The sequence below is a fragment of the Nymphaea colorata genome, chromosome 12 (genome assembly GCF_008831285.2).
Source record: "Nymphaea colorata isolate Beijing-Zhang1983 chromosome 12, ASM883128v2, whole genome shotgun sequence".
In the NCBI taxonomy this organism is placed as follows: Eukaryota; Viridiplantae; Streptophyta; class Magnoliopsida; order Nymphaeales; family Nymphaeaceae; genus Nymphaea; species Nymphaea colorata.
In genome coordinates, this window is record NC_045149.1 from 7,108,885 (window position 1) to 7,130,655 (window position 21,771).

At 38.3% G+C, this 21,771-nt stretch overlaps 2 protein-coding genes across 4 annotated transcripts; one reads left to right on the forward strand and one right to left on the reverse strand.

Moving 5' to 3' along the window:
* The first annotated feature begins 2,965 nt into the window (after positions 1 to 2,965).
* LOC116265367 (cyclin-A2-2-like) lies at positions 2,966 to 11,809 on the forward strand. The gene is made up of 13 exons (XM_050080698.1): positions 2,966 to 3,493; positions 4,962 to 5,413; positions 5,656 to 5,875; positions 7,151 to 7,290; positions 8,462 to 8,554; positions 8,734 to 8,867; positions 9,628 to 9,703; positions 10,366 to 10,442; positions 10,548 to 10,581; positions 10,664 to 10,816; positions 10,908 to 11,057; positions 11,234 to 11,315; positions 11,441 to 11,809. The coding sequence occupies exons 2-12, from the start codon at positions 5,033 to 5,035 to the stop codon at positions 11,288 to 11,290; spliced, it is 1,515 nt and encodes a 504-aa protein (XP_049936655.1). The 5' UTR covers positions 2,966 to 3,493; positions 4,962 to 5,032; the 3' UTR covers positions 11,291 to 11,315; positions 11,441 to 11,809.
* Positions 11,810 to 14,796: 2,987 nt separating this feature from the next.
* Positions 14,797 to 19,399, reverse strand: LOC116265125 (cell division cycle 20.2, cofactor of APC complex-like). 3 transcript variants are annotated; one of them, XM_050081032.1, is made up of 7 exons: positions 19,106 to 19,399; positions 17,585 to 17,854; positions 17,197 to 17,466; positions 16,520 to 17,107; positions 16,204 to 16,424; positions 16,019 to 16,104; positions 14,797 to 15,131 (listed from the first exon to the last, which is right to left on the reverse strand). In XM_050081032.1, the coding sequence occupies exons 1-5, from the start codon at positions 19,211 to 19,213 to the stop codon at positions 16,281 to 16,283; spliced, it is 1,380 nt and encodes a 459-aa protein (XP_049936989.1). In that variant the 5' UTR covers positions 19,214 to 19,399; the 3' UTR covers positions 14,797 to 15,131; positions 16,019 to 16,104; positions 16,204 to 16,280. The 3 variants fall into 3 exon arrangements, with proteins under 3 accessions (XP_049936989.1, XP_049936988.1, XP_049936990.1); XM_050081031.1 differs by having other exon boundaries at positions 14,797 to 16,104; XM_050081033.1 differs by lacking the exon at positions 19,106 to 19,399 and adding an exon at positions 18,464 to 19,072 and having other exon boundaries at positions 14,797 to 16,104.
* Between the last annotated feature and the right edge of the window lie 2,372 nt (positions 19,400 to 21,771).

The following is a 21,771-nucleotide window of genomic DNA, read 5'->3' on the forward strand; positions in this document are numbered from 1 at the left end:
TGAAGTTTCAATCGATAGTACACTTTTCAAGCGCTGAGTGACTGTTCAATGAATCTAAGCTGAGCATCGGGCCAGCCCGACCTGATAAGAAGTTGGGCTCGGGTCGACCCGACACCCGAAGCCCAGCCCTGGGTCTGTCCCGACTCCCGAAACCCAAGCCGGAGCCTGATTAAATTATCAAATGTATATTTTTAATACAAAATAATATATAAGTATTAAAAATCTTAATAAAATATTATAATTATATATATAAAATAATAAAATTATTAAAAAACAGTTATCAGACCCACCCTTGCCAGCCCCATAACATTTTGGGTGGACACCGTGCCTTTTTTTTGGGCATGAGTCGGGTCGAGTACCGAGTACCTGTCGGGGGCGCAACCGGGTGCCTAACCTTAAATGAATTTGCTCAAAGTTTGAGGCGGGTATATAGAACATTAGTTCTACTGATTTATAAACCTGCTCCAATTTGGGTAGATTTACGAAACACTCGTAGAATGTTCCATCTGTCAAACAACCTCGAAACTCCAAAAGCCAGGTCGATAAAAACTTTGGTTACACTACTTTATTTTCTAACTGCAAAAAAAATAAAAATAAAGATCCAATTAAGAAAGGTCATTTGGTCAAACTAGTGTTGGGATTCGGGTTCAATTTTAAAATAAGCATGTGATTGGATAATAAACATCAATACCATAAGTTAAATTTTCCCATATAATCTTCATACATTTTGAAAATCGGTTCTTAACATATCATAAATATGGCTTTGGATTTAGATACAACTTTAACATCAATTTTGGATTGGATCCTGTTGTAAATTTAAAAGTTGGATATGGACATATGATATAGTTTTTTCGTTTCAAATTCAAATCTTAATACACCAACATCTAATGAATCAGATAGGGTAAAAAACCCATTTGGTTCCAATCCCATTCATATATATATATATATATATATATATATATATATATATATATATATATATATAAGACAGTTGGTAAAAACCATACTACTTGGGTAATAGACAAAAATAAAACCTATTGAAATGAATTATTAAGATTTTTTTTTTAAAATCTAACCTTGTAGACATAATCTTAAGAGTGATTTTATGAGAAATATATCTTAAATTAGTTGTTTTCTTACTTAAATCATGTTGTTCTAATAGTAAAAAAATGAACGACCCTTATAACATCAAAATTTTGGTAGTATAAATTTTGGTAGTATAAAGATCAAATTTTTACAAAAATGACACAAACTGGAGCAAAATTTATATTAAATTCGTGTTTATAAACACATTAGAAGGTTCATATTTTGTTTTAAACACTTTTTAACATGAATTTAAGAGGTCTTAGTTTTTATCACTTACACAGTCTCTTACCTACCAATCACTTTATATATATGTGTATGCTCAAAATTTTCAAAATTTTTTCTTTGTCAACCTCTCAACTGCTCAAACAACTTGAGCCGATACCCCATCAGAACATATAATCAGATTGAAAACAATAATTTCAAGTGGACAATTTGAATTTTTCAGTTTTCTCTTTTACTTAACTCGTATAGGATATAACAGTTCACGTAGAAATAAACTCTCATTCAATAATTCATAGAAATAAGAAGGCAACTTTTTGACGGCCGGCAAAAAGCAGCAAGATCCCCGGAGCTTCAAAAATGGCTTTTCATGGAAAAGTTGTAACAGCGCACACAGTTTTCATCTTCTCCAACAAACACTTTTCAAGTTTCGAAAAGGACTCGTCATTCTTTCATCCAAGCCGTCCCACATTTACATTAAGAAGAGAGAGAGAGAGAGAGGAATAGAATGTCTTAGTTCATATCAATGTTATAAAAATCCGTTTGTGAATTGAATTGACGGAGCTCAATAAAAAATTTTAAAAACGTTTTGAAAAATAAATAAAAAATGCACAGAAATATCTAATGATAAAAAATTTAATATATTTTATAAAATACTTTAGGTAAGTAGAAATAGATGGAGGAAAGCTAAAACTTCTACCCAACTCTCTTTTGATATATGGCTTTGTTTCAGTGTCTCGATGCGCCATCTTAATCGTGTTTCAACTTGCATATTAGTGGTTTTTAACATAGAGAGTTGACGTTTCAAGAATTCAAAACAAAAACTGGTCGCCTGCCTCGACTATAAATGTTACTTTTTTGGTATGCAAATAATGACATGTGTCATACTGAGCTGACAAACAAATTCACATGATCACTTGCAAAAGTTAGATGGCCTCACAAGGGCACAACTCCCCTTGGTTTTGAGAAAAAAGAATTATATGTTATAATTTAGGAAATTTTTTTTTTTGGCTTCTTTGAAAATTGTGAAAAACATATTTCAACTTACCAAAGATTTCGAACCTACTAGGACCACCCAGTGTCATGACACAATAAGTAGTGGAAAGAAAAAGAAAACTTAGCAATCTTGAATCTCACGAAGAGATCAGCTGCATGTTTGTTATTTTCAATTCTTTAAGGGTGTTTCCGAAAATTTCTCGAATTAAAATAAAAAGGAAGAAAGCACGACGGGGAGGAGACGCCGCGGCAATTCGAAATCATTCAAAAAACTGACGCAATGTGACGGAAGTATCCCTAATCACTATAACCGCCGCAGTCTTAATTCCACTAACTTAAGCGAGATCATCTGATCATGCGGGCTCCGGCTATGGGTATAATGGGTATTTCACCTCCAAGCGTGCGACCCGTTGGAGAGAAAGGATCAAAAGTGACGTAACCGAGGCTTTGCCTTGATCCTTTCACTGTGATTTGTTTAAAAGAAAATTTTAGAAAGAAACGTGCTTAAATTTGAATTTCAATTGACTGTCAGCGTGTTCCTCAAATTGTCCTTTTCTTTTTCACAATAATAAATGATTTTAGATACTTCACTGTTCTTCCCTTTTAAATCTCTGGAGATGGCGGAGAGTTTCACAGTCCTTAGTTTTCTGCTCATTCTCTCTCCCTCCCGCAGTCTTCTGTCTCTGTCAAATTCAATTTTGGAGTCTTGATTGAAAACCAGAATATTAAAAGCAAAAAAAAGGGATGATAAGGGAAGAGAGAGAGAGAGAGTATGGTTTGAAGTGGGGCGATGGAGAGTTCTCGATTTGGATTTTTTTTGAATAGGAGCATAGGGAGGGAAAAGGAGATAGGAGAGAGGGGCTGTCTCTTTACTTGGGTCGCCTCACTTCACTTTCAGTCTCTCTGTGGTGAACGCCAGAAGGGCTTTCTCTTCCCTCACTTCCTCCCTCTCTCTCTCTCTCCCTCTCCACGACACACAGTAGGTGGATAAGAGGGGGGAGGGAGTAAGGCCGTAACGGCGCACTCGTTCTGTTACTTCTTTCTCCACCTCTTTCGCTTCCCATTTACGTTTGGTTTCTTGAACTGAGGGTGAGGACTGAGAAGGGAGAGGAACGGGTTGTGGAGGGGCGTCATGCCGTGATGCAAATGTCCTCCTCCTTCTAGGCGATTTACCTCCACTCCGAGAGCAGCGGCAAGACTCTCTCCCTCTTTCTTTGACCTTTTCCCCCTTCCCTTTGTACTTCCTGAAAATTCTCAAGGTTTCCTCTTTGGGTGGGGGGAGGGTGTATATATCTTTCTTGCTTTTGGTTGTGCGCATGTCAGCGCTAGTACGTGGGTACATTGGTGTGTACGTGTGTGTGCGCTTTCCAAATTCATCTGCATTTTCTTTTTCTTTGATTGATTTTCCTTCTTGGAGGAAATCTTTGCTTGAATGGTTGACTGTTGCGTTGCGGTGTTTTGGGTTTCTTTCTCTTCTTTGTGTTGGGTGTCATTGAGATGCATTTCTGAGTGTGCTATTCTCGATGGGTCATTCGTGGTGGTGGTGCTTCTGCTCCATCTTCCTTGTCATCTCGGAGTTTAGAGTGTCAACTTGTCTCGGTTGAGTTTTAGGGTGGAAGAGTCGGACGCTGAACTCTGACAGGATAATTTTTTCGTGAAACTTCGGCTCCTTCTTGGTTCAAAGACGTGTGTTCGGCGTATGTCATTGTCAGGATGGTTATCAACATGGATGGTCGATGGTGTCTGGTGCGTTTTGGTTTTCCTGCACAAGACTCGATCCTTTCAACTGATATTTGAATGTGGTGAGCTGGGTTCTGCCTCGATCTGGGTGATCAGAATCTGCTTTCCAGATCCTGACATGATTGGATATTTCATCCTAAATGTGGCGTTGTGAATCTGTTCATTGCAGTTAGGATTTGAGACCCCAATAATCGATCGAGTGGATCTGTAGTTTGATCCACTATTGGCAATTTAGAGTACAATGTAAATATAAAGGAATGAGGCCCATTCAAATTTTGTTTACAGTTTTTCCTTGAAACTGAAGACTGCACATATCAATGGTTCTCTAAACTAATTCTACTTCATTGCATCTGATTACTTGAGAAAAATGTGTACAAAAAAGTTTAACAGATCATCATGTGATGATAAAGAGTGTGGAGTTTACCAAGTTCTACATCAGTGTATTGGGACCATGGCTGGGAATACATCCACAGCTCTTCTGGACGCATTTTCTCGTGGGACCGTAACTTATTCTGATTTAATAGGAGAAGAGTTGTTTCGGTAGTGAACTGATCAAAGATGCATATGGCCTTCACGCTGCCAAAAAGTTGACCTATATATTGTAGACAGTGTAGATAGTTTTAGTAGTGTATGTGATATAGATAGGGTTTCTGTGATGGAAAAATCTGTCTGTATTATGCTATCAATACAGAAATTAGAGTTATTCACCTCTCTCTTGATAGGAAGCTGTCAGCAAAGCTTTTGAAAAGTAATTTACTTGAGATGATGGAGAAAATTAAAAACAATGGTTGTAAATCGGATACCATCATGAGATATCACCATGTTCTTTTTCCACAGCACTTGCATGCGAATCATGGCACAATTTATCTTACACATCCCTCTTTTTGGCGCCTAATTGCTCAAAAATCTTCTACGTACAGGTCTGTTTGAGGTGAAATTTGAAAACATTCAACATCTCCTTGATTTTCTCTATTGAGGATCCTCAGAGGCAATGGACAAGGAAAACGTATGTCATGGAGCTCCAAACCTCACAGGTCGAATCACTCGTGCAAGAGCAGCAGCCTTTCGCGCTTCTAGTATTGCCTTAGGAACATCTTCAATGAAGCAAGAGAAGAAACACATAACCCGCAGATACCCTAAGCGAGTTGCGTTGGATGACAATCAACCTGCCGTAGGCATATCCAACTTTCAGAGCAAGCGGCAGGCGGTGCTAAGGGATGTTTCTTACCCTAAGCGAGTTGCGTTGGATGACAATCAACCTGCCGTAGGCATATCCAACTTTCAGAGCAAGCGGCAGGCGGTGCTAAGGGATGTTTCTAATATTATATGTGAAAGTTCATATGTTAACTGCATTAAAGCAGCCAAATTGAAGGTGAAGACCTGCCTTGCAGAGCCTTTTTCCCTCTGATTTAGCCACGTACTTGAGTACCCTTTGTCTGAATTTTTAAGAAGAAAAACCAAACAACCAGCAGAACTGAAAAACAATTAATTCTTTATGTTCTGTTATTCCCATGTTTTCTTCTCTCTTTTCTAATCTCAATTGTTATACCTCTGTATTAGTTCTTTTCTTGTTTTGGTTCTTTTTGGGGAAAACTAAATTTTGATCAAAATAAGCTTCAGACTAAAAGCTGCAAGAATGTTAAGTTGAAAACTGGCGTGAAGGACGCCACCTTTGGCCCCTCTGATGATGGATCAACTGCAACAAATCAGGAGAATTCAGAAGTCATGACACAAAGAAGTATACTTGCTGATGCTCTGATTGACATTGAGCATGCGAAAGCAAATGAGGAGGTCCTAGAACTTTCTACAGAAAACATGGTCTTCACTGACAAAGGTCGGTTCCGCTCGTCTATTCTTTTCATGATATGTAAGAAAGAGTGGATATTTTCTATTAAAAGCAGCATTTATTATCCATTCCCACTTCATGAGAAAATGCATTGACAATGTTAGCAGCTTCATGGTCTTCAATGTCTAAGGTGGTCATGCACATACCTATATCTGTTTGAATTGCGATATACAATAACTGATGTTCTGTATTTCATTTCTCAAGAAACTTAATCAGGCAATCCAGGTTCATGAAGAGGCAACATGCTTCCTCTTTGCATATCCCTATTCTGTTCTTTCTTTCTTTAGTTTTGATCATCCATCTTTCCTTGTCCTAAATGAACTGTCTCATTGAAGGCAAAAATTTTGGTATCGGCAAAACTTGTGTCAAAATTTCGCCCCTTCTGATTTTGCCTAAAACTGTTAAGCATTGGAAAAGTTCTTGCCATGATAAAACTTTTATGACAATATCTATTTTTGGTCAATGAAAATCAAATTGATGAGTTCCCTTCATGAAAAGTGAACAAGAAGGCTTTGATCTGACGTGACATGACCTTCAAGATCAGATTGAAAGGAGTGCTTTCTGAAAATCTGATGAGTTAATGCCAACTATCAGATTGAATGAATCGCTGAAATTGTACGACCTTGTTCCAGGCATACAACCTGGAGACGTTTTTGTGTCTATCTGCTGGCCGTTAGAGAATCCATTGCTATTGTTAGCCAACATCTTCTACCACTTCGATAATGCCACACCGATAACTAGAATGAAAAAAAGGAATTTTTGGTCCCTCTGATTTTGCCTAAAACTATTAAGCATTGTCAAAATTCTTGTCATGATAATACTTTTATGACAATATCTATTTTTTGCTTTAAAAATGAGGCAAAACCTTTTGCCTTCAAAAAGTGGGAGAAGCTTTTGCTTAATTTTTTACCTGCAATTAGTGTTACATTAGCCAAATTTTGCATGTACAGTTTGGTAAAAAAAATTTCCTCTTTTTGAAGAGAAAAGCTTTGCCTCGTTTTTTTAAGGAAAAACCAATTATTATTGTAAAGCTTATGCCTTGGCAAAGCTTTTACATATTTTTAAGATTTAGGCAAGGGCGCACAAGTTTTTGGAAAAAGTTTTGCCAAGACTAAAACTTTTTCCCTCAATAAAACGGCCTCCTGATTTGTTTTTGGTAGTCGATGCTAGTTTTTTGGATTATTGTGTTGTATTAGAATTAGATGGATTAGTGGATAATATTTTCTGTAATCATGATAATGAATGTTTCAGTGTTTTAATCAGGTGACACAGTCAATGATGTAGACATGGAACTCCAAAAATCAACTGCCATGCACGTTATAGATATTGATGTTGACCATAAGGATCCTCAGATGTGTAGCCTTTATGCCTCAGAGATCTATGCTTATTTACGGGAGGCTGAGGTCAGTGTCGTGGCAAGACCTATATCTAATTGAATCCCTGATCCTGTAATGTGCCTTTCAGAAAGTAATCTTTGCCTGGAGGATAGCCAGACCTTTTATCTTTTTCTGCATACTAAATAATAGAAGCATTTTAGTCCTGCAAGGATATATGCATATGTTAAAACATCATAATGGCATGCTGTATCATTTCAGTTATGCTATAAAGCACACGCTTCTTTATTATGTGGAATAAGTCAAGTATCTAATAAAAGGACTACTGAGACAGAGCAGCAGATTCTTTCCTAAATGAGATTTTCGTTTACAGGCTGAATGGGTGGCTGTTGCAGTATTCAAGCTGAACATCCTCAGTTAAGGATATTGTAATTCTGCCAATCCTGCTGCCAAATCCTGTCAACAATGAGATCTTTGATGACTGAAGTAAACTGCAAGAATGTTAATGATGATTTGTTTTTGTGTTTGAAATGAAGGATCCAAGGTATACTTTTCTAATTTTTGCTGCTTGACATGCAGCAAGATGAATAATCTATCATGTATCAATTTTCATAGAATTTAAAAAACTAAAAGACTTCTAGATGGCTGAAAAGGAGAAAGAATGGAAAAGATGGGCTTCTAACGTTAAAAAGCTGTTGAAGGAAAAATTCAATCTCTGCTTTGCATGTATTGGATCTTCCAAATAGGTTTTGTGAGGCTAATGCCGTAAATCCCACAAATGACATAAAAGGACGACCAGTGCTAAAATAGCTCAAAATAAGCTAGTCATCTATTTTGGAAAGGTGATTTTGGTTATTCGGATGCAGCTTTCCCTTTTAGCATGCGATAGACCATGATATCAGAACAAGATATTTGAGAATATAGTCAAGGTTTTGGCTTTGACTCGTTTTTATACTGAGATGAAATAGTATAGATAACTACAAGCATGGATATATTGAATGGTCTTCTCACGAGAAGCAAGATTTAGTGAGGCAATGTGGTAGTTCTAGAACAACTTTTTTTCAAGCACAACAGACCGCACCAAAGCTGTGCAGCTTGCACACACTCACATGCACATGCACAAACAGAGTTAGAACTGATGCTCTCATTGATGAATTACATCTTGTTGTTACATTTGTTTTTCTTAGCTTTGATGCCATCTGGTTTCTTGCTCAGTGTTGACATATTGTTATATCTCTAGTTGAAGCGCAAGCCATCACATAATTACATGAGTATGGTTCAACAAGATATTTCTCCAGCTATGCGGGCAATCCTTATAGACTGGCTTGTTGAGGTTGATCTCTCTCTCTCTCTCTCTCTCCCCATATGTGTCTCTGTGCGCGTGTGTAAAATCTCTTTTATCTGATTTTATAAACTTTTCTACCTGTGAAGGGTATTTCTTCCACATCCAGACCTTCCGGGTCATGATCTTGCAAAAGATTAGTGTAGACATTATATGTTTTTTTTCCGCAGGTATGTGAGGAGTATAGACTGGTTCCAGATACTCTATATCTGACTGTCTTCTACATTGATCGGTTCCTTTCTGGCAATCCTGTTGAAAGAAAGATGCTACAGCTAGTTGGCATTACGTGCATGTTTATTGCATCGTAAGCACTTTGCCACAGTATTTTATCCTTTTCTTGCTTAATTTCTTATCTATTTGGATGAGGTTTCTACCCACTGCATAAATGCTTAAATGTTGTTGTCTAGTGTGAGCCCTTTGTATTACAATGGAGGCTACTTTTGCAAGGTCTTTCATTAAGATATATTGCATAACTCCAACATTTGAAACGTGGCCAATTTTTAACTCCTTGAAGAAAACATTACTTCAAAGACTTGTTTGACTGGCTTGTGTGGGTTTATTGGTTACAAGCCCTTCCTAGTTGGATCTAACTTTCACTTGCAGGCTGAGAGAGAGAGAAGGAAAAGTTGATGGGGTTTTAGCTCCTTTGCTTGATGCAGAAATAAACTTTACCCTTTCAAAGGCACCCCTATTTTTCCAAAAACAGGACCAAGGATAGGTACAATGTTGGTATCTAAGCGCAACAGGAGACGTTGTAGGGAAACTTGGTGGTTTGGCTACTTAGAACCATTAAGTTAGGTGCCCAAATTTGCCTAGGTTGCCCAAGAAGCCTTTGGCAAGCTTAAGCGCCATTTAACCATCTAATATCTAAGCGCACCAGGAGAGGGTGTAGGTCAACTAGGGGGTTTCGCTGCTTAGAACCATTAAGTTAGGTGCCTAAATTTGTCTAGGTTGCCCAAGGAGCCTTGGACAAGCTTGAGCACCATTTAACCACAAACCATTGATTTTTCATATTGTCAGTGGCATTGACACCTCACCAATGCTTTGATTTGCTTGGTCTGCAGGAAGTACGAAGAGATATGTGCACCTCGTGCAGAGGACTTTTGTTTGATTACAGACAATACATACAATAGGGAACAGGTATTTCTGAAGATCTTTACTTTGCACATGTTTCTTTTGCTTTTCTCTTGCTTCCTAATTTTGCAAGTTATAGAAAGTGAACCATGAATGTTCTTGTATGTATGTTTGCATAACATACTTTCTTGAATATCAAGTTGGAGTCTTGCCACTGAATACTCTTGTACAGAGAATTTCTCTCATTGATGACCAAAATTCATCATTTTAGAATGAGATTGGTTGAAGGTTCTTATTGCTTCTTTGTTCCTTTTCTGTGATCCAAGCAGGATCTGGGCTGTCTACGCAAATTTGCAAATTTTTCCAAAAGTAACTGCTTTTATATGGTTGCTTTATTTTAAAGCCTTCATGCTAATGAGGACCAGCTGCCTATCAACAAAAACCCTTTCAAATTGTGATCATGAAACATGGAAAATTAGCTTAGTAAAGGATAGTGAAGTCCCCTTTTAGGTTGATAATCTCCATAAGTAAATCATTAAATGGTGGATTGATGTAGGAAGCAGCTGTTTCTCAGGTTTCTGATAAATTTCCAAATTGTTCAGCACAATCACCATTCTGCACTTGTTTGCAAGTTAGTCTTTGTTAGATATAAACAAGCTTCCACCAATCCTTACATCATCACAGCATGGCAGTTTTACTGGGTCACTCACTCTTAGAAAATGCTTTAGGTCCTAAAGATGGAGATTGATATCTTGAACCATTTGCGCTTTGAATTGACTGCACCTACTACAAAGACATTTCTTAGGTAAAGACTCTTTTTCTGGTCTCAGCATCAATTGCTTTTCTTAGCTATTTGAGCAATGAACTTCTTGAATTGAGAAGAACCTCTTCTTTTTGGTGACTTCTGCAGGAGGTTTCTGCGAGCAGCCCAAGCTTCGTACAAGGTACTGTTGCATTTTCAGATTTGGAACTTCCCACCAAAGATTACTGCGGGTCTTATTTGTTGAAGTGTATTCCCTTGTTCAGATGGATCGAGACTTTTCATTGGAGTTCTTGGCAAATTATCTAGCAGAACTTACATTGCTTGATTATGGGTTCCTGAAATTCTTCCCTTCTCGTATAGCTGCATCTGCTGTATTTCTAGCCAAATGGACGCTGGACCAAATGTCACACCCTTGGGTCTCTTCTTTCTTCAATCTTGTCTCTTTCCATAAATTTTGCCATGTCATCACTGATGCTTATTTTCCTCACCGTGGGGTTTGTTCTACAGAATCCAACCCTGGAGCATTACACCAATTACAAGGCTTTGGAGCTAAAAAATGTTGTGTTTGAAATTCATCGTATACAAATGGACGCCAAGGAGGATGCCACTACAAATCTCTCACTGAAAGCAATAAGGGAGAAGTACAGCCAACAAAAGGTATGTCTTGGAAGCTGCTAGATGCAACTAGAATTCTGAGTGCTATTGTGCCTATTCAACCCTTCACCTGGTACAATGGGTAAATGAAATAGGTCTTCTAATTAGAAAAATTTGCTTGCATAGGTAAGAGTAGTCATGAATTTATCTTGAAATATTATCTCTTTTTATGGTGGCAGTTCAAGTCAGTGGCTGCTCTATCGTTCCCAAAACCAGTTGATACACTTTTTCTGTGAGATTATTTTGTTAAGCAACTGACCGGTAAGCTGTTGGATTCAGAGAGCAATTTGTCTCCTAATCTCTTCCGACCTTGTTCAATACCGCTTGTGTGCTCCAAGATCCAAACATAATCTGTTCTAACTTTCTGCAGTAATGCATGCATGCAGCTGGTTCATTCGACGAAGATCCAGGAATACTGATATGAATGACAGTGTGCTACCTTTTCCTTTGCGTCTTGAAAATAGGTTGGTGCATCAATTATGGACCATGAAGAAAGATGTGCAGGTGCAACCACTGTATTTCAAGCTAGAGTTACTAACATTATCATAGCTTTCTCGGTAGCGATTCTGTTGCTACTCTTCTCAGTAGCTCTGACTGCCCGTAATCATTTGTGTATGTTTAACTGTTAATTCTAATCTCTTCTGGTCACAAAAATTGTGTGACAATCCACTGAACAGTTGAGGTTTTGTTTTGGCGGTCCGGAAAAAATAATTTTGTATCATTGGATGCATATATGAGAAAAAGTTGTTCAAGAACTCTTCTTTTTCCCCTAGTTCAGAATGATCTCTACTGGACTATCTTTTATTCGTTGATGTACTAGTCCACCTTATTAACCATGTCGGTGCTCTTGGTTGACGTTGGTATAATATCAAAAGGCCAAAGTTAATCTCTGTACCACATTTAGTATGTCTGGGGACCCGTTGGTTGCTGGAAAAAAATTGTACTCCCAAAGCTTTGGCCATGGGTTCTAAAACCTTAGCTCCACTCCTTTTGCCCTCTATTTGCCCAAATGTGTAAATCAAAACTTCTCCACAAAAGGAAACATGATAAAGCTTTGCTTCTACTTCTCAAAAGCTTTTTGATCTTCTCTAACTTCTTCCAACGCCTCATTTTAACGTGCCCATTCAAAGTTTAACATTGATGTCATGTACTGGGCCTGGTTGTTTATTCTCCCGTTGACTCAAATTGTACATGAGCATAAAATTTGCTTCTTTTCCAAACAACCTGAACTTGCAGTGGGGAGTTTCACAATGTGTCACATGAAAAAGGACCATCCAGTATTTCCTCAACCACTTGACTGGTATCCTGTTACTCATCCATAGTTCAAACTCTATTTGAGGGCCTTGTCATAGGACACATTTCTTATTAAACCTGCCAGCGACCCATCTCTACACGGCCTCAAAGTAACCACTTTGGAGAATAACATGAACCACACGACCCATGTCGCCATACTGACACTGCAAAATAGACACTTAGGCACACATGGGTATTTTTTGGATTGAAATCGATTTTCAATTCCTATGTCTTTTGTGAAGGAAAAAAAAAACTGAAGAAAGTAATTGCGAATCAATCTTTGCACATAAAACTTGCACTTAAGTTTAATGGGATCACGTTTGGGAACAAGAAAAACATTCAAATAGAAGCTCTGGATCCTTTTCTTCAACCACATGAGATGGCACACCAGTCATGAGTGACCCAAACGACGTGCTTAAAAGAAACTGCCATAAAAGGCAGGACTCTTTTATGGTTCGTATCCACCTACAGGCGCGCACACCCACTGTTTTATGTAGTTGAATGTTACAAAACTTAAAGGTCTGATAAGTGATATCATGATTGAATTACGTAAATCGACAATTTTGATATTATTGATTTAATTTAGACATTTTATTTCATGGTTTTTTACTATAAAACATGAACATTTTGCATCCAGAATTAGAAATGTGAAAAGAGAATGCTGGTAATTCAAACAAGAAAGAGAGAGAGGTGCTTAAAAAATATTACGATATCAAGCATAGACGATTGCCAAGACAAGAACTTCTCTTGGCCTTCTGCTCATTTTCATCATTGCTCATGGCACCAAGTCATGAAAACGAACACCCGCGTTCCCGTTTTCTGGACAGCACAGATTTAGCTAGCTCACGAGGAACTTTGCTTTTACAGTTTAGATGACCATGGACGTCATCTCCCTGGGCCCTCCACTGAGGGAGGGATAGCGAGCCTATATAACCTATGGACGAGCCCTCCTTTCAATCACCAGTGAGGAGGGTCCGAAGAAAGAGTACTGAACTACCATCCTCTTGCTTCATCATATGGAGATGTAGATGTCATCAACATATGCTCCAAAATTTTGTAACACAGACTCTGTAAAAGAACATTGTCGGGTGTTTGCTGAGATGCTATGGAGTTTCTTCTGTCTCCAAACCACGTTACTAACGTCTGCTCCAGCTTGCCGGATTATAGCGAAGGTGGGACTGGTTATACAGTATTAATTTGCATTATGATAACGAAAGGAAGCTGCAGGATGTGTGCTGCCCTCTAATTCCTGACCGGATTACTGGCGGCCGGGAAACTGCCAAAGTGAATCGTTCTTTAAAATCCTAACCTCTTCTGAGTCCAGCCCATCTCTGTTAGCAGGCTGAATTACTTATGTAAATGATCTCTGTAAGCTCATTCTCTTGTTCGTTATTTTTAATCACAAATGTGGTCCGTGAGCCGCAGGACTTTGGTCAGCATTTTCTCACTTCAAGCTTGCTTCTAAAATGAAAATTATTTGAGTCTACAAATTGGGTGAATCCAGTTTTAGTTAACACTGGTATGAATCCAACATTGGTATGTATTCCTTAGTTTTCAATTTCTCAAAAAACGGGTATCATCCATGGTCGGACATATGAGGCCATCTTACCTCAATTTCATGAAAATTACCACAAAATCTTGATTCAAGTTAGATGGGTGATGAAGACACAACTAAACTTTTGGGTGGGCAACTAGATGGCCTGGAGCCTCCACCTTTCCTCTTTCCTCCGAGGTCCTTTCTTGAGATCTCGGAACTGGCAACGGGTTGCAAGACCTAAGGGGCTGTTTGGAAGTTGGAACACCATGTAAGCATCTGCCCTAATCTTCTTCAAAAATTAGGACAGAACACTAAAATTAAGTGTTCATAAATCTACCCCAAATTTTGAGATAGGTTCATATAATGCCGACAAAATGTTCCATTTGCCATACGACCACTAAAAAGTACACCCACAAGAATCAAATACATCTATGCCCTTTAGTGATTTTAGACTAAATTGAAATGGTGTGCCAATTTTCCCACCCTTGCTGGGTTTTCGTTACCGTTATTACATTTGAGAACAAGCCTTTTCCTCATATTTCATAAACCTCGCCTGGCTAGGTGAATAAGCTTATTAAGATTTTTTTTGTATAGGGCAGCCCAAAAGTGAATTCGACACCCCAGACTACTATGATTCTAACAGATTTTGCAATTGAAATTGCCCTCGATTGTTATGATTCTGATTGCTCATACTTTGGGTGCTAGGCCGGGCCAGAGGCCCAAACAATTTCTACTTAATTTGGTGGAACCTTTGAACAATTCTGGCATCTTTTATTGAAGCTCAAATGGAGCTCAAAAAAGCAATGCTGTTTGGGAGGGGGCTGGCCCAATTATTTTCTGGTGGTTTTCAAATTTCTATCCAATAATTTTCTAACTTTTTTATGCAAGTTGCCAGAAATAAAGAGCTGAAAATATCTAAGGTGCATCCGCTAATTTGAACACATGAAATTTTCTGGTTCACATAGTCTTGCAGGTCTTGCTCGTCACACACACACACACACACACAGATAGTCTGACACAATTTTTACGTGGTTCACCACACAATTTGTGTGGCTACATCCACGGAGTAATAAGAGAAGATTCATTATGATTATGTAGTACAAATATAGTCGTAACTTCAAGTGCAACGAACAGAAAAAACTAAACTGCAGGCTTCCATACTGGGGCTGTTGTCAACAGACTTCCATACTGAGGTTGTCAGATGTTGGAGAAAAGCAGTCCGCCACTAGCAACAACAGACTTGCATACTGAATCACGCAAAGAGGTTAGTGGTAACAAGAAAAGAAACAGCTGACAACCAACAACCTGAATAACGGACATGCATGCTGAGCAGGCGGTCTGCTCAACTAGCAACAACAGACTTGCATACTGAATCACACAAAGAGGAGATTAGTGGTAACAAGAAAAGAAACAGCTAAACCAACAACCTGAATAACGGACATGCATGCTGAGGCTGTCCCGCTGCTGTGAGAAACCATGGCCACCATTGAGAATCACACTTTCAGTTAAAAAAATTTTGCAGATTACGAAGGCCACTCGAGCAATAAAAGGAACAACAGGGCAAGCATGAAATATAAGATTAACTATCAGAAAGAACCAACAACAAGCTGTTAACCTAAAAGACAGTAAATAAATAGGAATACATTTTCTAGGGGAATTGAATAAGATCTTTACCTTTTCAAAACAAACAACAGAAAACCAAAAGCATGAAATTGATTTCCTTAAAAAAAAAAGGGAAAAAAGAGAAAGAAACACACAACCATTTTGCAGACGCCTAACTTGCATTCTAACAAGTATCCACAATAAATTTTTAAGCTAAAGAATAATGTAGGAGCTAAGAACTTTAATGTATCAACATAGTGTTGTCAACCAAAGGAACTCCAATTCAATATGGGATACCAAAAACATTGGCCAGGTAATATATATATAAGTTAAAGAGCAAACCAAAACTGCAAATCAAATTTGTAGGACAAGGTCCAAATCTTTGTGACATTGCAGAGCCAATATCACCCAGTTCAAAAATCTGATCATCCAGATAAGTTTAATGTATCAAAATAGTGTTGTCAACCAAAGAACTTCAATTCAATATGGGGATATCGAAAAAAACATAATATAGATAAGTTAAAGAGCGAACCAGAATTGCAAATCAAATTTGTAGGACAAAGTCCAAATCTTTGTGACATTCCGCAGGGGCCCAAGTGGTCTGTTCCTATCTATATTCTGTTGACACATATGCAAGGAATAAAACCAAGTCAGATTGCAACTTGCTAGGTACTAGACCTACACACTCAATAGTCATAAAAGAATAGGTATCTATACCTGAACCCTTGGAATTTAACTAAGCTGAATATCCCTTCTAGCGCCTGCCATCTTAATCATGTTCCCTTTTTCTGTTTTCACCTTATGCTATTGACACTTGCAAATGGCCCAAGTGGCTTGCTGACTGGCTTTTTGTTTGTTTCAGGATTCCCAAACACATTCCAGAATCGCAATGTTTCATCTCCTGCAGAGGCAGATGCCACTGTGCACCCATCTGGACTCTGAAAAATTTAAGAAACAAAAAGAAGCATGTCAGCATTAGATATAAAATTATCCTCTTGTATAGTGTATTATCATAGAAAACATAGTTTCTTACCATAGCCATGAACAAAACCCTTGAAGTATGACCGGTTAGCTCTGCCATCCTAACCATCGATGGATATTTCCACAATGTCAACTGGTTCTGATCAAACCCATGCGAACTGAGAAGTTCCCTTTCAGTTTTACTCCATAAGAGTGCACAAACTTGTGAACCCGTATCTACAGAGTTCAGGCAGGACCCAGTATGAGTGTTCCAGAACTTAATGCAGCGGTCGCTGCCACCACCCCCAGATGCAAGTAGATTTCCCTGGAATGGGCACCAGGCCAATGCTTTCACTGCAGCCCTATGGTCATCCAGCCTGTGTAGCCATTGATTCTGTCTAGCATTTTGCTCTGATGCCATTGTCCGATCCCAGATGTGCAGAAGGTTGTCATTCCCTCCGCTGGCTAATTGTTGGCCTGAGCTTGACCACTTTAATCCACAAACTTCTTGTTCATGTCCTTTGTATTCTTCAACTATATGAGATCGAATGCGCACATCATTATTAAATATTAAACCATCCATTCCACCAGTCGTAAGAATGTGAGAATTCCATGCAAGAGAACCAACTCTTGATTGATGACCACCTCGTAGAGTTCTCAACTGTAATGATTCATGAAGTAGTACTGTCATATACCAGAAGGTTAACCAAAGTGGCTTAAGGTTCCACTACTGAACGGGGAGAGGTATACCTGCTTACTTGCCACTGTGTCCCACAACTGAACTGCTGAACTCTTCAAACCAACGGCTATATGCTTACCATCAGGAGCCCAGCTAACGCTTGTAATTGGGCCACTGTCCTCATCAACTGACATGAGCTCCGAAGCAGTACCTTCTGATGCATCCCAGAGATAGAGAGAGCGCCCAAGAGCAATTGCCAAAACATTTCTGCTGCTCCAATCAAGCAAATTCAAGTAGTAGTCATCCTCTAGGTCAGGTGCATCCAGAGTTCTCTCTGCAGACTGAGATATCCAAAACAGAAAAAGAAAAAGAAAAGAGAACCTCTCACAATTAGAACCCCTGAAGTCAAGGAGCCAAGAATTAGGCCTGCAAAAGACAACCAATATTTTAAAGACCCACCTGAGGAATGTATCTGCGAGGCTTCACGGTCCTAGAATGCTGCGGTGATGAAGAAACTTCCCATGGAATAGTCTCAGTAGGCTCCGGAGGTTTGCTTCTGAAAGCAAGGATCCTGGTCCTGTTCTTCAGGCAGACCTCCGCTAACCGCTTCCTATATGCTTCCTGTGATGGTGATAGAATGCCTACTGGCTTCTCTTTCTTCGAATCCACCATCAAATACTGAGCAACATCAAGATCCATAGCCCCTCTGTTGGGAATAAACCTGTCGTACTGGAAAACAACAGTACAATAATAACGTGTTCAGATTTGGTTTACTTGAATAGACAGGGCAAACAAGCCACCATGCAGTCTTGTAGCAATTCATCAGACAAATTTATGTCTGTCAAAAACAGATTTAATACTGCAAGTACTGAAAGAGTGCTACCAAAACTGATTTCAACTCTTCCTGCTGCACATTTAATGCTTACCAACTCGTAAATGCACATAAATATGCATTATACGACTACAACATCAAGTAACATAAAACGTGCCATTCTAATAATATGCTGATTTAATGATAAAAACACCAACTGGTAGCCAATAAAAGGAGTCCCTAATGTCAATCAATAACAGATATAGCCGAAAATTGGGCCACACCAAATTTATGTGGAAAAATCCTCGATACTAGGTTAAAAAAACCACGGGCAAGAAGGATTTATACTTCTAAGAAGAGCTGTTACACCGGTGACCTGAGTCCTTCAATGTCTTCAATATAAAAAAAAACAGCAATGGCAGCTCACAAAAGATAGATCCGTTACCTCTATTTGATTAAGAAGAAAGAAAAATTAAGGAAAAGCCAAAGGAAGCAACGAATATACACAAAGCGGTGCTGTTCCCAACCTGAACCTCTTGCATTTCTCCTCTTTCTCTGTTCCCCACGCAACGACCCTCTGATCTTGGGTTCCTCCTCTCTTCTCTCTGCATTCACAATGGCACACACCACCACAGCACACACTACCCCTCCTGTGCCCTAGTTTTCTTTCCTGTCGGGGCCTCCCATCCCCCCACCGTGAGGTACCCGCCTCACTTGAAAGAAGAAAATCTCATATAATGATAAGAAAACACATGAAACTCATCAATGAGGATGCCCATGAACATGAATTTCATATAATGATAAGAAAACACAGGAAACTCATCGATGAGGATACCCATGAACATGCAAACCCACGAAGGAATTGATTTACTTCCATTAGATGGATCTAATAATTCGCACACGAATCCACTGAAAAACTCTGCGTCCCAAAAACCCGCTAGCGGAAGGCAAACTGAAAAAACTCATCCGGATATTGAAGAAAGCATGCGAAGCTCAAGACCCATCATCATATCGAGAAAACCACAAAGGGACTAAGTTCTTGCAGTAATAAACTCACAAAAGAAAAATCCGGAAAAACCAAATACCAGAATCTACAAAGAAAAACAGAAAAAACAAAAATCTCATGCCATAAAATAATCGCAAAAGCTTGTTGAAAATCCAGATGATACCTGCGGCCGGCAGGGTGCGTTTCTGGGGACGATGCACTCGTGAAGAAGAGTGCGTGGGCGAATCTTGGTAGATGACAACGGTGATGCGGCTTCCGCACCATTGGCCATCTTTCTCAGATGAACTCCTGAAAAATCAAAGAAAAACGCAAAAAAGAAAAAGAAAAAGAGAACAACAACAACAAATATGCAAGAAATGAAAGAAACAGAATTGATAATAGCAAGAGAGAGTGAACAAGTGAGCGAGAGGGAATCTTTGCACAGCTAATCAATCTTTGCACTTAGCCTCGCGCGAGAGCGAGAGAGACAGAGGGGGAGAGATGTTAGGTTTTGGCTATTAATAGGTCGACGGAAAGACTGAAGATTTGAAATTTTCTTTTTTTTTTTTTTCATTTTCTCTCAACGGCTATTAAACTTGCTGCCTAGCCGTTGGGTAACTTGGGTGGTAGCCGTTGGGTAACTTGGAACTATGAAGAAAACACCAAGAAGTTTTAAAAATAAATATTACAAATCTAACGACCTTTTTCTTTGGCTGTCTCGTTTCAAAAAATTACAATTATTGATCATCACAGACCAAGTCACAAAACTAAAAGATCAGGGAAATAAAATATATAAAATGAATATAAATCTAATTTAAGAAAGTTTTCTTTAATACTTTTCAAAATTTAAATTTACATGATTCAATGTGAACATCATATTTTCATGATTTCTTATTTTTATATTTTTTGCATTAATTTAAAGGTTCAGATTTATAGAAGTTCAACACATACCTTCATCTTATTTGTTTTTTTTCATATTTTTGCCCCCAGAGAATGATGGCTAAGCCTCAACGCGAGAATCACTTTAGCCAAATCGGTTGAGGTTGCTGATTCGGTGAATTGGCCGATTCACTGAATTAGTTGGGAATGTGTGGAAAACAATGAAAGAATCATTTACTATAAAAGTACATGAAATATTTTAGAAATACAATAAATATATTTTTCTTGAGATATTAGATAAAATATATAAAAAATGGACGGATCTCACTCAGTCACAAACTCAAACCAGCCTATTCTAAGCCATCTCCTAAAAAGAAGGATGATTTTGTATTCATATATGATTTTTTTTCATTCGTATTCAAATCCCAATTCAAATTTGAACTTGTGAATATCCGAAAAAATGAAGACCGTTAAGAATAATAAAAAAAAATACCCCTCTTCCCTTTTCAAAATCTCTCAACCTAGGGGTCCTAGGTTGCATTTGGAACCTAGGTGGAGTACAGTATACCCATCAACTAAAGTGTTGAGATCTCACTATTTACGGTCTATAAGAGTAGCACCCATATGAATCGAACAGCCGACACACATTCTATCTGCCCACCTGCTTGACCAGCTATACCATACTTGCACTTATTTCCTAGAAAGAGAATTTTCCCTTCCCTCCTTAGTATAACCAAGTTGTCGTAGGTAAAGTAGAACTCTAGTTGCCATACATTTAGCTTTGCATCTATAGTCCATAGTCACAAGTAACGTTTCAGAGTTTTAAACGACGAAGTTTTTCTTAAGTATAGTGTGCGGAGTTCGAAAAAAATACGGTAAATTTTTAAAATTTTAAAAAACTAAAAATAAAGAGAAAATAAAATAAATGAGAAACTAATAATACAAACATCAAAACATAAGCAGATTTGCAACAAACAAAAATAAAAAATAAAAAAAACTGTTTGACATTAAAAAAAACTGAAAAAAGGAAAAAGGGGAAAAAACGTGTTTTTTTTTTCATTTTTAACATTAAAAAAACATGTTTTTTAAAGTTTCAAACGAGTAGTTAATTTATCACGTTTTTTTCACAGTTTTTTTCGAAAAAAATGTGTTTTCTGTTACCCAAACATCATAGTGCATGAGATTCGTACCACCATACTTTACAGATTTGTATGAGAAAGAAGTTGTAGATTAGCAGGGCTTCTTGCCATGATAAATTTAACTAGTTCTGTACCATCTAATAAACTACATAGAAATAAAACCATATTTTTTGAATTACAATTCAAGCATTTAGGTTAGGCTTATAAAAATTTAGTAATATTGATATATTTTAGAAAATTTCATGCCAAATCTGAATCTGACCCAAGCTTAGTATCCAGAAATTTTCATAACAAAGAAAGGATAATAGCGTTCTCCCAACGATAGACCAGATTCAACATCCATTTTTTCTCGAATTTGTGCACGCAGAACTCAAATCTGCAATGAAATGAAAACACTGCCTTTTAAGAAACGGCTGATGGCAGACCGGTCTAATACAATCCATCACAAAACTGATTAAATGTGGCGCTGGAGGGCCTCCAAGAATCTCAAACCCTGATCTCTCTCTCTCTCTCTCTCTCTCTCTTTCTCTCTCGTGAAGTTCAACTAAGGTTTCTGACAAAACTCTCGATTAATTGTCATCTCATTGTCTGTCTCTTTCCTCTCGCCAAAACGTGTGTTACTTGACTGGTCGGACTGGACCTGTGGCTCATGAACATCATGTTTCAGGTTTGATTTTTATGGCTGTCATTAGATGGTAAGGGGCTGAGGGCTTAGTTGTCATGGCATTGCCTACGATACGCCTAGGCATGGACTGGTCGTCAGTCTACATCTCATGCCTAAGCCCATCACTTAGACATGAAGTGTGGGTTTGGTGCTTAGGCTGTCGCCTAC

Coding starts and splice junctions, on each gene's coding strand:
- LOC116265367 (XM_050080698.1), top strand. CDS start 5,033: ATGGACAAGGAAAACGTATGTCATGGAGCTCCAAACCTCACAGGTCGA. Junction 5,414..5,655: donor TTAAAGCAGCCAAATTGAAG/GTGAAGACCTGC, acceptor GATCAAAATAAG/CTTCAGACTAAAAGCTGCAA. Junction 10,582..10,663: donor CAGCCCAAGCTTCGTACAAG/GTACTGTTGCAT, acceptor TCCCTTGTTCAG/ATGGATCGAGACTTTTCATT.
- LOC116265125 (XM_050081032.1), bottom strand. CDS start 19,213: ATGGCCAATGGTGCGGAAGCCGCATCACCGTTGTCATCTACCAAGATT. Junction 17,855..19,105: donor ACGCACCCTGCCGGCCGCAG/GTATCATCTGGA, acceptor GTTGTTTTCCAG/TACGACAGGTTTATTCCCAA. Junction 17,108..17,196: donor ACACAGTGGCAAGTAAGCAG/GTATACCTCTCC, acceptor GAATCATTACAG/TTGAGAACTCTACGAGGTGG.